Below are 14,241 nucleotides of genomic sequence, written 5' to 3'. Positions count from 1 at the left end.
TACATTCAACATATTTTTAATTTAAGACCACAAAATTCAATAATATTTCTTACTTTCTTCATTCCGTGTCATGTCAAAATCAGATAAATAAATTGAAACAGGACGAATGTGCTTTAACATCAAATCATAATTCACATGAGAAAAAAAAAAAGACATAATTCTTAGGTAGATTTGATCTGATTTGACTTGATGTAATTGAATGAAATGACAAATAGGCAGTCACCTTCAGTAATAAAGTGATGTAAAAATGTTTCCTAAAGTTAGTTTTGTTTTGGGGACATTTCCAAAATTGGAGGAATTAAAGGAATATCAACATATTAATCAACCTACATTAAAAATATATATTTAGAGAATCAATTTTAATTGAATTTGAATATATTCTCCTTACTATAAAGAATATATATTTTTTAGTCCATTTAATATATACTTTTAATAGTTCACCTTTTCTACACAACTTAGGTTTGGGACCCTAGCAGTAGGCTCAATTTATCGAGTTAACTTTCATGTCAGCATAAGTAGTTTAACTCATTATTATCTCGTAAGAGCATTGAGAATTGCCTTTCACTTATTTACAAAAAAATATCTTATCACAACCTTTCTCGTTTATCTGACGCCAAAAACAAATTNAAATATATATTTAGAGAATCAATCATAATTAAAATGAATTTGAATATATTCTCCTTACTTTAAAGAATATATATTTTTTAGTCCACTTAATATATACTTTTAATAGTTCACCTTTTCTCCACAACTTAGGTTTGGGACCCTAGCAGTAGGCTCAATTTATCGAGTTAACTTTCATGTCAGCATAAGTAGTTTAACTCATTATTATCTCGTAAGAGCATTGAGAATTGCCTTTCACTTATTTACAAAAAAATATCTTATCACAACCTTTCTCGTTTATCTGACGCCAAAAACAAATTATGCTTTAAGACACTCAAGTAAATAGGTACTAAAAGTAACTTATAGCAACATTCCTCATCAATATTAACCAATATTCACAGTATTGCATGCACCTTGACTTTACAGAATATCAAATAACTTTGTCCACCAACACTTGAAGAGATGAGAAAAAAAACCAAAACGATTCTTCTCACTTAACCCCTACTCATTGTCATAACTTAACACTAAAACAACAAACTCAAATGTAATCCCAAAAATGGGATCTGGAGAGGATAAGATGTATGTGGACTGAACCCTATCTTTACGACGTAGAGAGGTGATTCCCAATCAACCCTCAACAACGACCCTCCTCCTTTATCCGGACTTAACACTGACAATGTGAGCGATCTCACGCGATAACTTAACACTAGTAAACCAGAAAAAAACTTATAAATGAACAGCATACTTGGAGCTAATACTCAACCCAAAAGGTTATGATACTAGATAATCTGTACATACAACTTCTACAAACACTAAAACTTAAAAAAAGTCTTTTAACTTCTTAACATTTCTCACATGATTCTACAAGGTTAGCCTTGCAAAATCTTGCATTGAAACTTGACAGACCCTAGTTTTTTTTTTACCTCTAGATTAATACACTTATATACACTGTATACATCAAGTCAAATGAGGTCTTTCAGCAATGAACATAGGAACTGTACATTCACTAGTTGTTTACTCCCAACCCATCAACATCTTCCAAACAGCTTCCACAATCTTGTTCCTCGAGGGACCCGAGCCATTCCCTTCGTCCAATAAGACACGATAAATTTCCCATTCTCGATCACCAATCTGATATCTCCCTACTTCAGCCTGAAAAAAAGTGATAAGCGACAAGTTAAGACTAATACATTTAAAATCCACGATATGTGAGACGCATAAGCATTGAGACTAGCAGCATTGTTTCCTCTTTTCTAATTTCCATTCCAACTAAGTTTCCTATCTAGGTGGCCAAATGAAGTTACATATTTAGACACTCGGTTACAGTAGGAAAGGTTCGAGATATTTTTATTATCAACAATTTCCTTCATCCAAGCTATGTTGTTCGGACTCTTGAAAATTTCGAGGTACCAACATAATTGTGGCTTTACGGGTTTCGGACCTTGTTGCAGAGAAAAACTTGGGCTTTCAGAGGAAAAGGGTAGATGGGCGGGCTATTAGCTACCGAGTTTCAAACAGTGTACCACTGACCCTCTTATCGGTTATTAAAAAAGGAAAAGTATGTCGTTCAATCAACGTCATGACATTTTTCCTCTGGCAAACCAGGTTTTAGCCTTGCCTAGCACGCGATTATCTCTAAGGCAGAGAATAGAAATAAACCATAAGAGTGATAAATGATGACTTACCGAAAAGATGCCAATATTGAGCATCTTGAGAGCCAGTGTAATGTCATAAAAGACAATCGGTCGACCTTTGCCGGATAACTCTACAGGGTTTGCAACCAGTAATTCTGCATCAGGACCTCGGTTCATCAATGACACTCTGAGAGGGCGACATAGTTCCATCTGAAGACGTGAGCACAAACCATTCAGCTTGCTATGGTCCACTATTTTCTTGCCATCTGCTTGCATTATGAACAACTCAAGCTCACATTCTGTTTTAGCTTTTGCTGCGAATCGCCCATATGATATCTGATACAACATTGAAGTAACTAGTGAGAAAAAGAGTCTCTTCCTATATTTAGTAAGTTTTCCAATTCTAACATTCTACGTGGCAAGTTTAAGACCACAAGATTTCAAGTACTACACACATCTTTAATAAGACCACGAGATTCAAAACTCTCCCTTTAAAAACTTGAACTCCGTGTCAAGTCAAACCAAGACTGTTAAATTTGGACAGGGGGAGTATATGTTAATCAGAAGTACAAATTTTAGCTAAGAAGTCATATTTTTCTAACAGGATATTGGTATTCATAATGTATATGGTTATTGAGAGATTTTATTCGCCTTGTGCAGATTATCCCGAGACTTTATCGAAAGATATTTAGAGATATAGAATTATATACCTGAATATTGTAGTCTTTCAGTGTCCTCATTATGTCATACAGAAGACCTTTGTGATCTTGGCAAGCAATCTTAATGAGAGTATGACCAGGGCTCATCAAATTATCGACGGTGATAATCGCTTTATTGCAGGCAAGAGATGTACTCAGTTGCTCATGAAGTATTTCGAAGCTAAACATGTCCTCGGCAACTTCTTGAGGAAGAAACGATGGTCCTTGAGAGCACCCAGCGATTTCAGACCCGACCATTTCTATGTCACAACTTATCATGGCGTCACCCAGAACAGATTTCAACTGGTAATGTGTGTCTTCTTGTCTCTTCTTTGTATGTAGAAGTTCTCTGATAAAACATTTGAATTGGAACTCTTATCACACAAATGTTAAACTAAAATAAGATATAATTTTGTCAAATGAAAAACTCGGAAGACGCTAACGGAGAGAACTTACAAAGAAACATTACCCGTAACTGAAATCTAGCTTAAGCATTTCGGCACAAGGTTCACATGATAAGATGGTGTGACCATTGACCAATGCGGGAAAAAAGACTCAGGAAATTTTCTGAATTCCCTTTAACTTAAAACTAACCACTAAGTTAATCACGTCGGTACCTAACTACAACTATAAAAAATGTTCACAGCACAGAAGTTTGACAACAACAACATACCCAGTGAAATCCCACAAGTGGGGTCTGGAGAGGGTGGTGTACGCAGCCTTACCCCTACCTTGTGGAGGTAGAGAGGTTGTTTCCAAGGTTTGAATCATTTGAAAATTCAGCGACTGAGTCTCACTGATAGCACAGTTTTTCATCAGAAGTCCTAAAGCTAGCACTAATTTCCACAAAAACTTCACCAAGTAACATATAGGTTTGCTTATGATAGAATTGATCTTGATAAGCTGTTACGAGATATCCCATAAAAATGCAGTCAACTTTCACAGGATAAGCTGCTATGGGATATGCCAACAATCACAAGAAGCGAGTGGAAATTTGTAGTAACCACATTGGCATCACATAATAACGCATATTGATTTTGATAACTCAAATTACTAAGCAGACATACTTCAGAAAAAGGAGGGAAGGGTAGAGAGGGAGCAGCAAAAACGGATTTACACTATGAAACTAAATGACGGGCAGCAACTTTAAGAGACCAAAAAAATCCGAACCTTGTGTCAGTGATGAAGAACAGGTCCATCACTTTTCCATCTGGAGTAGTGGATACTTTCACCTTCTTTATTGTAAGCTCAAGCTCGGAAAGTACTGCCGTCACATCTACCATAATGTAACAAAAAAACAAAATTACTACAGTTATGAATAAGTCTAAATCAATTGAAAAACACATTCACAAGATTTAGATTAGAAAGAAAAAAGGTACTGCACAGCAAGTTTAGAAAACAAGCTTCAAATTAGTTACCATGCAAAAGGCCCCTTCGATCATTGCAACAAAATGTCAAGAGGAATACATCAGGAGGCCTAGGAGACAACTCAGAACAATAATATGATATGCCAGAGGCAGAAGAACAAGATGGACAAGCTCCCATGAGTCTCTTCTTTAACAGATTCCATCTTGTGTCTGGTCTTCCCACCACCCAAAACACTATGTAGCACCATATTCCGTCTGTATTTACATCTTCAACAAAAGAATCAAAGTGTAAGATGGTAAATTACAAAAATCTACAGCATACAGTTGTATTATCAACCAAACTATCTGAATTATCTTCAAACACATACTATAGAGTACTCCGATCTCGTTGAAACAGATTCAAAATTGACATTCGAAAAATACAAGTTCCACAAACACACAAAAGCTAAACTTCATTCCACTAAAAAAATTACAAAAAGAAGAAAAGAAACACACATACAGCAAATGAAACCAGTAGGTTCAGTTCTCCTTTGCAACAAAGAATCCTTAAGCATTCCATTCACAAATTCTAGTAAGACGTTACTCCGTTCTAAAAATAAAAAGTATTTCCACTAATCCTTCCTCAAAACCAGTAGACTCAACCAAATTTTGGAAATTCAACAGTAGTAATTGATCATATAAAGAAAGATCCAATTTTTTCACTCTCTGCCACACCCCACCACCACCACCACACATACACACCACACACACAAAGAAACAAAATGAAAGCTAAATTTCTTTAATTGGATGTATATGGAAGAGCAAGAATACAAAGCTAAAAAACAGAAACACAAATTTCCAAAAGTAACCAGTATGCATCAAAGAATCCCAGATTGAGGAAATCATAAGCATTCCATTAATACTCAAAACCAGCCGACTCTCAACCAAAAATCAGAAATTCAACAGTGACTGATTATATCAACAAAGAATCAATCTTTTCACTCTGCCACACATACACAAAAATAAACTGATTTTATCAAGAAAGATTCAATCTTTCACTCTTTGACACACATACACATAAAAAAAATGATTATATCAAGAAAGACTCAATCTTTTCACTCTCTGCCCCACACACACACAAAAATAAACTGATTATATCAAGAAAGATTCAATCATTCACTCTTTCACACATACACACAAAAAAAAATGATTATTACATCAAGAAAGATTAAATCTTTCACTTTCTGCCACAGAGAGAGAGAGAGACACAACTGATTATATCAAAAAACATTCAATCTATTCAGTCTCCGCCACACACTCACAGATTATATCAAGAAAGATTCAACCTTTTCACTCTTTGCCACACACAGTGATTATATCAGGATAGATTCAACCTTTTCACTCTTTGCCACACACAGTGATTATATCAGGAAAGATTCAACCTTTTCACTCTTTGCCACACAGACAACTGATTATATTATATTAAAGAAACATTTAAACTTTTCACTCCTGCCACACACACTGATTACATCAAGAGAGATTCAGCCTTTTCACTCTCTGCCCCCACCCACACACACAGAATATATCAAGAAAGATTCAACCTTTTCACTCTCTGCCCCCACCCACACACACACAGAATATATCAAGAAAGATTCAACCTTTACACTCCTCCAACACACACACAACACATAGATTATATCAAGAAAGATTCAATCTTTTCACTCACTGCCCCCACAAACACACAAAATAAACTTATAACACCAATCAAAATCAACTTTTTCACACGCTGCCACACACAGTGAGAACACCACTATAATTACTTTGCAACAACACAAAAGAGAGAGAGAGGGGGGGTAAGAGCATACCAACTCTGACAACAGTGAGCCCAAAGAAGAGAATGATTCTACAAAGATCAGAACCTAAACCAGTCTTATCAGGACAATTCACAGTAATCACACTTGGGTCACCTTCTCTTTCTGAATGATTCAATAACACAACATCATCATACAAAATTCCCATCTCCTGCTCTCCTTCTTCCTCCAAATGGAGATGAAGGGGTTGCCTCTTTTCTCCTCCTTTCCCAATTTTTTCACTTTCTTCACCAACTAAAATACAAATAAATACATAAAGATTCAATCTTTTCTTTAAAAGAAGAAGAATCTTTTACCTCTATTCCTCCGCCTACACCTCAGTTTGTGTTTTAATATGGGAATTTCTTGGTGGGGATTTGCTTTTATTTTTCCAATTTTTTTATTTTTTATTTTTTTTATCTTTTAAGGGAAATGGCAAGGAAGAGAGTAATTTTCACTGACCAAACATGTGGGGTGAAGAAATATACAAACAAAAAAAAGGTTAGCTGGAATTTCTAGGATATAAAATTTTCTTTTTTCCTTGAGAATTTTTTGTACAAATAATTTTCGACTTAAATGTTATGGAGTTATTAAAGGAAGAAAGATAATATGGCTAAATTATAGACGCTTTCAAAAAGAATGATCTAGTTTAATTTGAAACGGAGTTTAAGAAAAAAAAAGACGTTTTTAATCTTGTGGTTCTAAATTAAAGTTATGGCAAATGTATCAAAATATTATTTAATTTTGTGGTCTTAAACATGTCACGTGGAAAATTGAAGTTAAAGTGTTGTCAAAAAAGAAAAGGAGTCATTCTTTTTTAAACAGACTAAAAAGGAAACTAGGTCATTTTTTTTTAAACGAAGGGAGTTTTTAATTTACCATTTATTGATTTCTAAAATTGTTAAAATCTAGTTTTAATGTTATATCCAAATGTATCAACAGAAAAAATATATAGTTATTTCTAAATGGATTTAAATTAGGAAAATGGTTTGAATTAATCCTTAAATTATGTGAAATGACTTAGATATATCCTTTTGTTAATAATATTCTCGATATGAAAGTTTCTATTTGCGAACAATTCATGTTGGAGACTAATTAGAATTAACCTATTTAGAGAGCATCAATTCATGATGGAAGAGATGTAAAAGTGTTTTTGAAGGATAATTAGGTTTTTAACCATGTTAATGCAGGTATTAAAATGTATTACTAATGTCTAGAAATTCATGGTATTAATAATACACTCTCCAATACACAATAGAGTATATAATTAACGCAAACATTAGTTATACATAGCATGAAAAAATATACCAAACAAGTACTAGTGTGTATTTCACTTTCAACTATGTCTCGTGTGTCACGACACTTAAATAACATTTGTTGCTTATCTTGAGACCTTTAAACTCTACAACCTCTCTGAAAACTTTCAATCTATCACTAATTTCATTACATATCTCGTCAATTAATACTAAATTATTTGCGAATAACATACACCATGACTCCTTAAATATGTCATGTCAGTTCGTCCATCACTAAATCCAAGAAAGTGGCTAAGGACTACCCTATTATATGTCATTACAATCGCAAAAATATTCTGAATCACTTCTCATTGTCCTAATCCCAATTTTAACTCGATCATACATATATTTAATATTTTTTAATATAAGCAATATATACACCTCTAACTTCAAACATCTCAAATAAAAAAAAACTATAGACTTTATCATTAAAAAAAAAAACCTCAATATTTTTATTTATATTCCAATTCCTGCCATAATATTTTCTTTTTTTTTTCAAAAAAAATATGCTTATATTTCTTTTAAGTTGATTTAAATATTTTCAAAATTTCCATTGAGGATAGGAAGCAAAGCACTATTAGAAAACCCCACGTGGCTAATGACAAGTGAAAAGGAATAGCAATATTTAATTATTTTATTTTATGTTTGTCGGTTTGACTATAGACTTTATTAGGTCAAATACATTAATCTTTTATTTTTAATATCTCATTTGCGGATAACTTGGAACTACAATATATCGTGAGAAATTAGATACATCATTTTCTCGTCACTTTTGTAGCCGCCGGTCACGTGCCTTACTTTCTGGAAACGGTCCCTCTCACGTGCCTATCTCGACGGAAATTTCAAGAAAATTGGAAAAATAATATATAAATCTTTTTAAAAAGGAAATTTTTATCATCATATAATTTTTTTAAAAGTAATTAGAACACTTTAAAAAAAAAAAAAGGAAAAAAAAATGCGATGTGAGGTCATGGTGGATAATAGGATTATGTGATTAAAATGGCAATAATTGCATTAGTTATTGGAGAAAAGTAATATGTGATATTGATCTTGATAAAGTTGAAAAAATAAAAAGGTAGAATATTCAAGTGGAGGTTGGCCCAAATCCTAATTTTTAAGTAGTGGACAACTTCTTTGATTTTTCTTTTTTAAAAAATAATAATTGTGTGATATTTGAAATTTATTGACTTGATTAATTTCATAAAAAATTACATCATGACATTTCATTTTAGGAATTCTATAATACCTTCATTGAATCGCGCATAAAAATAAGAGAAGAAAGTGAAAAATTATAACGTATAGTACAATTTCACATGAAACAGACGTTTCTAAAATAATGTTATAAAAATTAGGTGTTTTATCTTGTGAAGCGACACAAAATTAATGTGCTTCATGACCATAAAGTGGGGTGTCTTCACAGAAGCGATCGCTTCTTGCAATGAAACGTGAAGTGAGGTAAAGTTAAAGCGCTCGATAGTCGATAACAACATTGTTCAAAAGATAAATCTACAAGACTGTGTGAAGGTTGAATAAATGACACATAAAATAAGAGAACATAAAATTAAAATAAAGTGTGAACTAGATCTATGTGATATAGTTCTTATGGTGGCTAATAAAAATTAATATTCCATCTGTCTCAATTTATGTGACACTTTTCATTTTTCGAGAGTCAAATAGTTTAAGTTTGATAGAAAATTTGCACATGAAATCTTCAATTTTTTTGAAATGAAATTTATATATTTGTAAACTACGTAAAAAGTATTATAAGTCACAACAATTAATAATTCAAAATGTTTATAAGATCTATAAAAAATCTACGATTAAAGTTAGACTTGTTTGAATTTCGAAATTCAAAAAGTGTTACAAAATGGGACGAAGAGAGTTGTAGTTGTTTGACAATGAGTTTTGAGAGATTGACACTTTAGTATATTTAATAAAAGCACCCTTACAAGTGGGGTTTTGTGCCATTGTTATTCACATTATAAAATACAATAAAATAATATGCATGTTTATAATGTAATGTACTTGTGTGAAAGTGGGAGGACAAGGATTTAATTAGATTCATATACATCCCTTTTGCTAATGAATTTATCTAATATTAATTTATAGTTGATGAATTTTAATCATGGTTTATAGCATTCTTTTTTTAAAAAAAAAATTAAAAAATTATACATGGGGCATAGTGGAGCGGGAAATAGGAGAAGAAATTAAATACATATGAACATACAATTTTTTTTGGTTTTCTTTACAAAAATAATATAATCCAAAAACCACTTAAGGGAAAAAAATTACCTCACGAGACTTTTAATGTTTTTTTTTTTTTGTAAATTTTTACTCTTAGGATCTTATCTATCTCTGTAAGGTAAGAGTAAAATTGCATATATATAATTTTTCTCAAATCTCATTAATAAAATACAACGATCATATTATTATTATTGATATATATTATATATAAACATCGAATACAAATAAATATTACATGCTTGTTAATGAGGACGTTATAGTGTTTTTAAGAATCAAGTAATTAATATATATTTGTGAAAATGAAAGAGATTTATTTCACCATCTAAATATTTTAAGAAATATTAATTTTGGCCCTACATTATTCAAACCATTGAATGCTACCAAGATGAAAGCGATTATTAGTGACAGGGTTTAAGATTTGATGTCCAAATACTATCAAGTTGTCCTTGACGAAAAGCACTTGTTAAATCGTAAAAATTTATCCGCATCAGATGTTTATATTTAGGGTATATCGATTACGAGTTTGATAGAATTCATTTAATTTGACGTAAATTATTTTATTATATTTGAAAAAATCACTTATTATATATATAAATAATTTATCGAGAATCTGATTTTACATCAAATCAATAAATACATGCAACATGACATGGGTTTGTATATTTATATTTATCACTATTCATGGTTAATTAATAATATCATTATTTCATCAAAATTATTTAATCATGATGAATTAAATTAATTTAGTGTTATTATTTCGTAAAAAAATATGTTTATCCTTGTGAAATTAAACTTCAACTTGTGTATATTAAAAATACTAGAAAATTGGAAATTTTCTTCATCAAATGTTTGAAGATATTTCATGCATCTAAGGGATAAGATACAATTCAAGAACAAGCAAATGGATGTGTGATAGCAAAAGGCTAAAATTGGGAATAAATATAATCATTATGGTGAAAATGACTTGTTTGTCTAACATTTTGTTTTTGAATTTTTTTTAAAAAAATCCCATTCTTTTATTTATACACAAAAAAGAAAAAAAAAGTTTGGTTTTTTAGTGAATTTTTCTTCTTCAATCTATTAGTAATTCTTGTTAAATTAAAATTTTGTTCTTTATTGCTTTAAGTTCATCTACATATAATAAATTATAACCTTGCTTTAAAAATAGCTTAATTTTGGCCAATCTCATCTAATTATACATAAAATAAAAAATATCTCCTAATATATCATATGACAAGGGAGATATTTACTAACATACATATAGAGTCGAGTTTTTCTTTAAAATTTTATTGCCACAAAGAAAAAAAATTCCTATGTCCCATAAAAAGGTGACAAGTGCAACAAGCTAATTGGTACAACATAGTACACAATAAAAAATAAATTGGAACTTAATCAATGAGCAATAAATCATGTGGACTCACCACTATAGACTACCGCTAAATAATCAAAAATCTCAAATTTGAGTCTTACGAATAACTTTATCTTTAATCAAGACGCAGCTAACCTCATAAAGAGCTCCTTCCTACTTCTTTATCAAAAAAAATTACATTATACATACAGAAAATATATATATACAAAGTTTAAATTTTCTTTTATGTTTATATAATAAATATTCAATTTTTTTTATTTCATCATGTATTTACTTCTCAACATTTTAGTTCGTTTTAAAAAATATATTGGCTCCATGACTGCCTTAAATAGGAAGCACTTCCAATTTTAAGAAGTTACAATGTCGATGCTAATTAGATTTCAGAACGCGATAAAGATATTTGATTTAAAAAAAATTATATGGACCCAAGATAGAGACTTTTACCACATAAAATCACTATAAATCTTTGGGATTGTTACAAGGAAACATGTTTACTTTTTGCCATTTGACAAATTGTCTACCCATATAGTATAGTGTTAAGTGTTCTTTATTTTCAATTAAAAGATTCTGATTTGAATTTTAAAAATGACGTCGTCTTTAATAGAAAATATTGCTCTCCTTAATTAAGCAATTTTTTTAATATGATCAATTAAATTTCAAAATAAATATCGAATATCAGATATAAAGCTAAAAGAAAAATCATGAGCCTCAAGATAGAGACTTTTAACTCATAAAATCAATAAGAATCTTTAAGATTGCTATAAAGAAACATGTTCACATTCTTGTTATTGGACAAACTGTCTACTCAAATGTGAAAAAGAAGAAAGATTATGACTAGTTCACCTATAATAAGGATGTTAGTTGCTTACACATTTAATATAACTAATAACAAATGGAAGCTAAATAATCAAATTATGATGTAATTTTATGACGTTATTATTTGTAAGTAGATTTATGAAGTTTACTTAATTGCCTAAACAAATTCAATATTTAAACATGAGAAGTATTGAAAACACTCCTAAATTAGGTGTGAATTACTAGTTCATCTCGAAACCATTGACAACTTTAAAAATATCTCTCTTCTTGATTAACTGGACTTAAAGACACCCCACGATCTTACAACATGAGTGAAATACACCCCTAAATTCTCACCAAATTTAGAGATATTTTTATTGAGATTTAGAGAATAAACAGACTTTGGGAATTTTCCAATCTCATTCATCAAGCTTAATCTCAAAGATGAGAAACTTTCATCTATATACACTTGTAATCTATGCTACTGCCAGCTAATGTACAACTGTCATTTCTTTAACTAACTCAGTAACTAACTATAACCAACTAGTAATAAGCTAAACAACTAATTAACTATCAGTTGACATTACATAATTAAACAATTAAGTAGATGATAAGCCACTGTCTCCAATAATTTTCAACACTTCTTTCGACTTTTTATTAAGAGTTATAATATGTCATACAAAAGTTTGAAATCACTTGTTATGTCTTGTGGTAAATCGGGGGGGGGGGGGGGNTAATATATAATTCAGTTATTGAAATATTCATTATATTCTAAAATTAAACGCTTACATCACAAATAAAATAAAAATGCTACACTTATACCTCATGTGTAATATATCTATAACTAAGTGTAATGACCCGAAAGGTCATTTTTGGAAATCTTTGTAAAATTTTCGTTTTATCCTTCTCGATAGTTGCTCTAGTTATTTTTGATCAGTTTGAAAAGTTGGTTAGAGAATTTTGAATTACTTGTTTAACTACGATTATTTAATTAAGGGATAAATTTTGAATATTTAATTTTAATAAGTGATTAATGGGTCAAACTCATATTTTATTTAATACCCTTGACCCATATAAAAGAATAAATTAATAGTAAATTGAGGTTACACGTTTGAGTCATAAACTCCATAAAGACTTCTACGGTTGGGAGCGCAAATACGCAGAGAGGAGACGATTCCTCCCTATATGATTTTTGGGTAAGAATTGCTAATGATAAACCTTATTTATACCATGTTACTCTTGCCATTGTATATAATAAATAAATTGTTGGTTTGTAGGTAATGTCATAAATTATTATATATGTGAGTATTCCTTTAGGGTTAGGAGACAAGAAATTGAGGAAGTCATCATTGAATAATGACAAACTATTAAAGAGGTATATAATAATCAAGTTTGGAAGTATTCTATTGATTTTAAAGAAAGAATTTGTAAAGGACAAAGAGGTGTCACTGTATGATTTTATAATGTTATTTATCGTGGGTACTGCAATTTTCTCTCTATTATATTTATCAATTTTGAACTGAAAACGGGGAACAACGAGGTTACGTATTTAATTAGTGAAATTTTATGGTGGGTTATAATCTTGTTTTTCTTAAAATTATTGTAGTCAAGATGTGGATTGAAATTTTAATCTTAGAGTATATTTACGATATGGAAGAAAGATTGAGATATATAATGAAGTATTAAGTATATTATATTACATGAATACCAATCGAATTATGATATTAGGAAAATTGGATTTAACCCTAGACTTGGAATTTGGAAATATGAGAGTTGACATATTAATTGACATCAAACTTAGGAATTAACTTGATTATAAATTGAATGAGTTTTTGGGTCTAGGCTAGACCTATAGTAATGTGGGTGTTGTTAGTTTCGAAATCTTACTGTGATTATTAATGTGAATAGATTGCTTTGAGTTGGAAGTACAATGAAAAGGAAGGCTCAAGTCCCGGAGTGATTGTTCAATTATTGGAGGCAAGTAGATTTCTAAACTCTTGTTAAGTGTATGAAATTCGTGTATTTCCTTGGAATATGTGTCTGGAGATAATGAGACTCGGTGATGGGTTGACTTGTCCACATTGATTAATTCTAATGATGAAAAGGGGGTAATAAAAGGCAATGTGATTAATTGCTTGTGTGTGATGTGTTAAGAATTGTTTGTAATGGGCATTGGTACAAGTACCGGTGTATAAAGGGAAAGTTTATAACTATAGAATGCGAATTGTAATCCGAGAATGCCAAAGCATATGGCATTAGCTGATATTATATATTGACCTGATTTATTATGTGTGATTGTGTTCTTTATTGAACTCGTATACTGGTGATAACTTAGGTGATTACATATCATATTGATATTTGATTGAGATGCATCATCCCTTTTATTGAAATCATATTTTGCACATGC

The 14,241-nt window shown here is 30.9% G+C and overlaps 1 protein-coding gene across 1 annotated transcript; it reads right to left on the bottom strand.

Annotated features, from left to right (window-relative positions):
* Positions 1 to 1,361: 1,361 nt before the first annotated feature.
* LOC125871191 (ACT domain-containing protein ACR10) lies at positions 1,362 to 6,590 on the bottom strand. Its single transcript, XM_049551786.1, has 6 exons — positions 6,147 to 6,590; positions 4,354 to 4,569; positions 4,106 to 4,211; positions 2,948 to 3,284; positions 2,289 to 2,573; positions 1,362 to 1,755 (listed from the first exon to the last, which is right to left on the bottom strand). The coding sequence occupies exons 1-6, from the start codon at positions 6,298 to 6,300 to the stop codon at positions 1,618 to 1,620; spliced, it is 1,236 nt and encodes a 411-aa protein (XP_049407743.1). The 5' UTR covers positions 6,301 to 6,590; the 3' UTR covers positions 1,362 to 1,617.
* Between the last annotated feature and the right edge of the window lie 7,651 nt (positions 6,591 to 14,241).

This window comes from Solanum stenotomum, chromosome 7 (assembly GCF_019186545.1).
Source record: "Solanum stenotomum isolate F172 chromosome 7, ASM1918654v1, whole genome shotgun sequence".
Lineage (NCBI taxonomy): Eukaryota > Viridiplantae > Streptophyta > Magnoliopsida > Solanales > Solanaceae > Solanum > Solanum stenotomum.
This window is presented reverse-complemented; position numbering and strand designations above follow the sequence as displayed.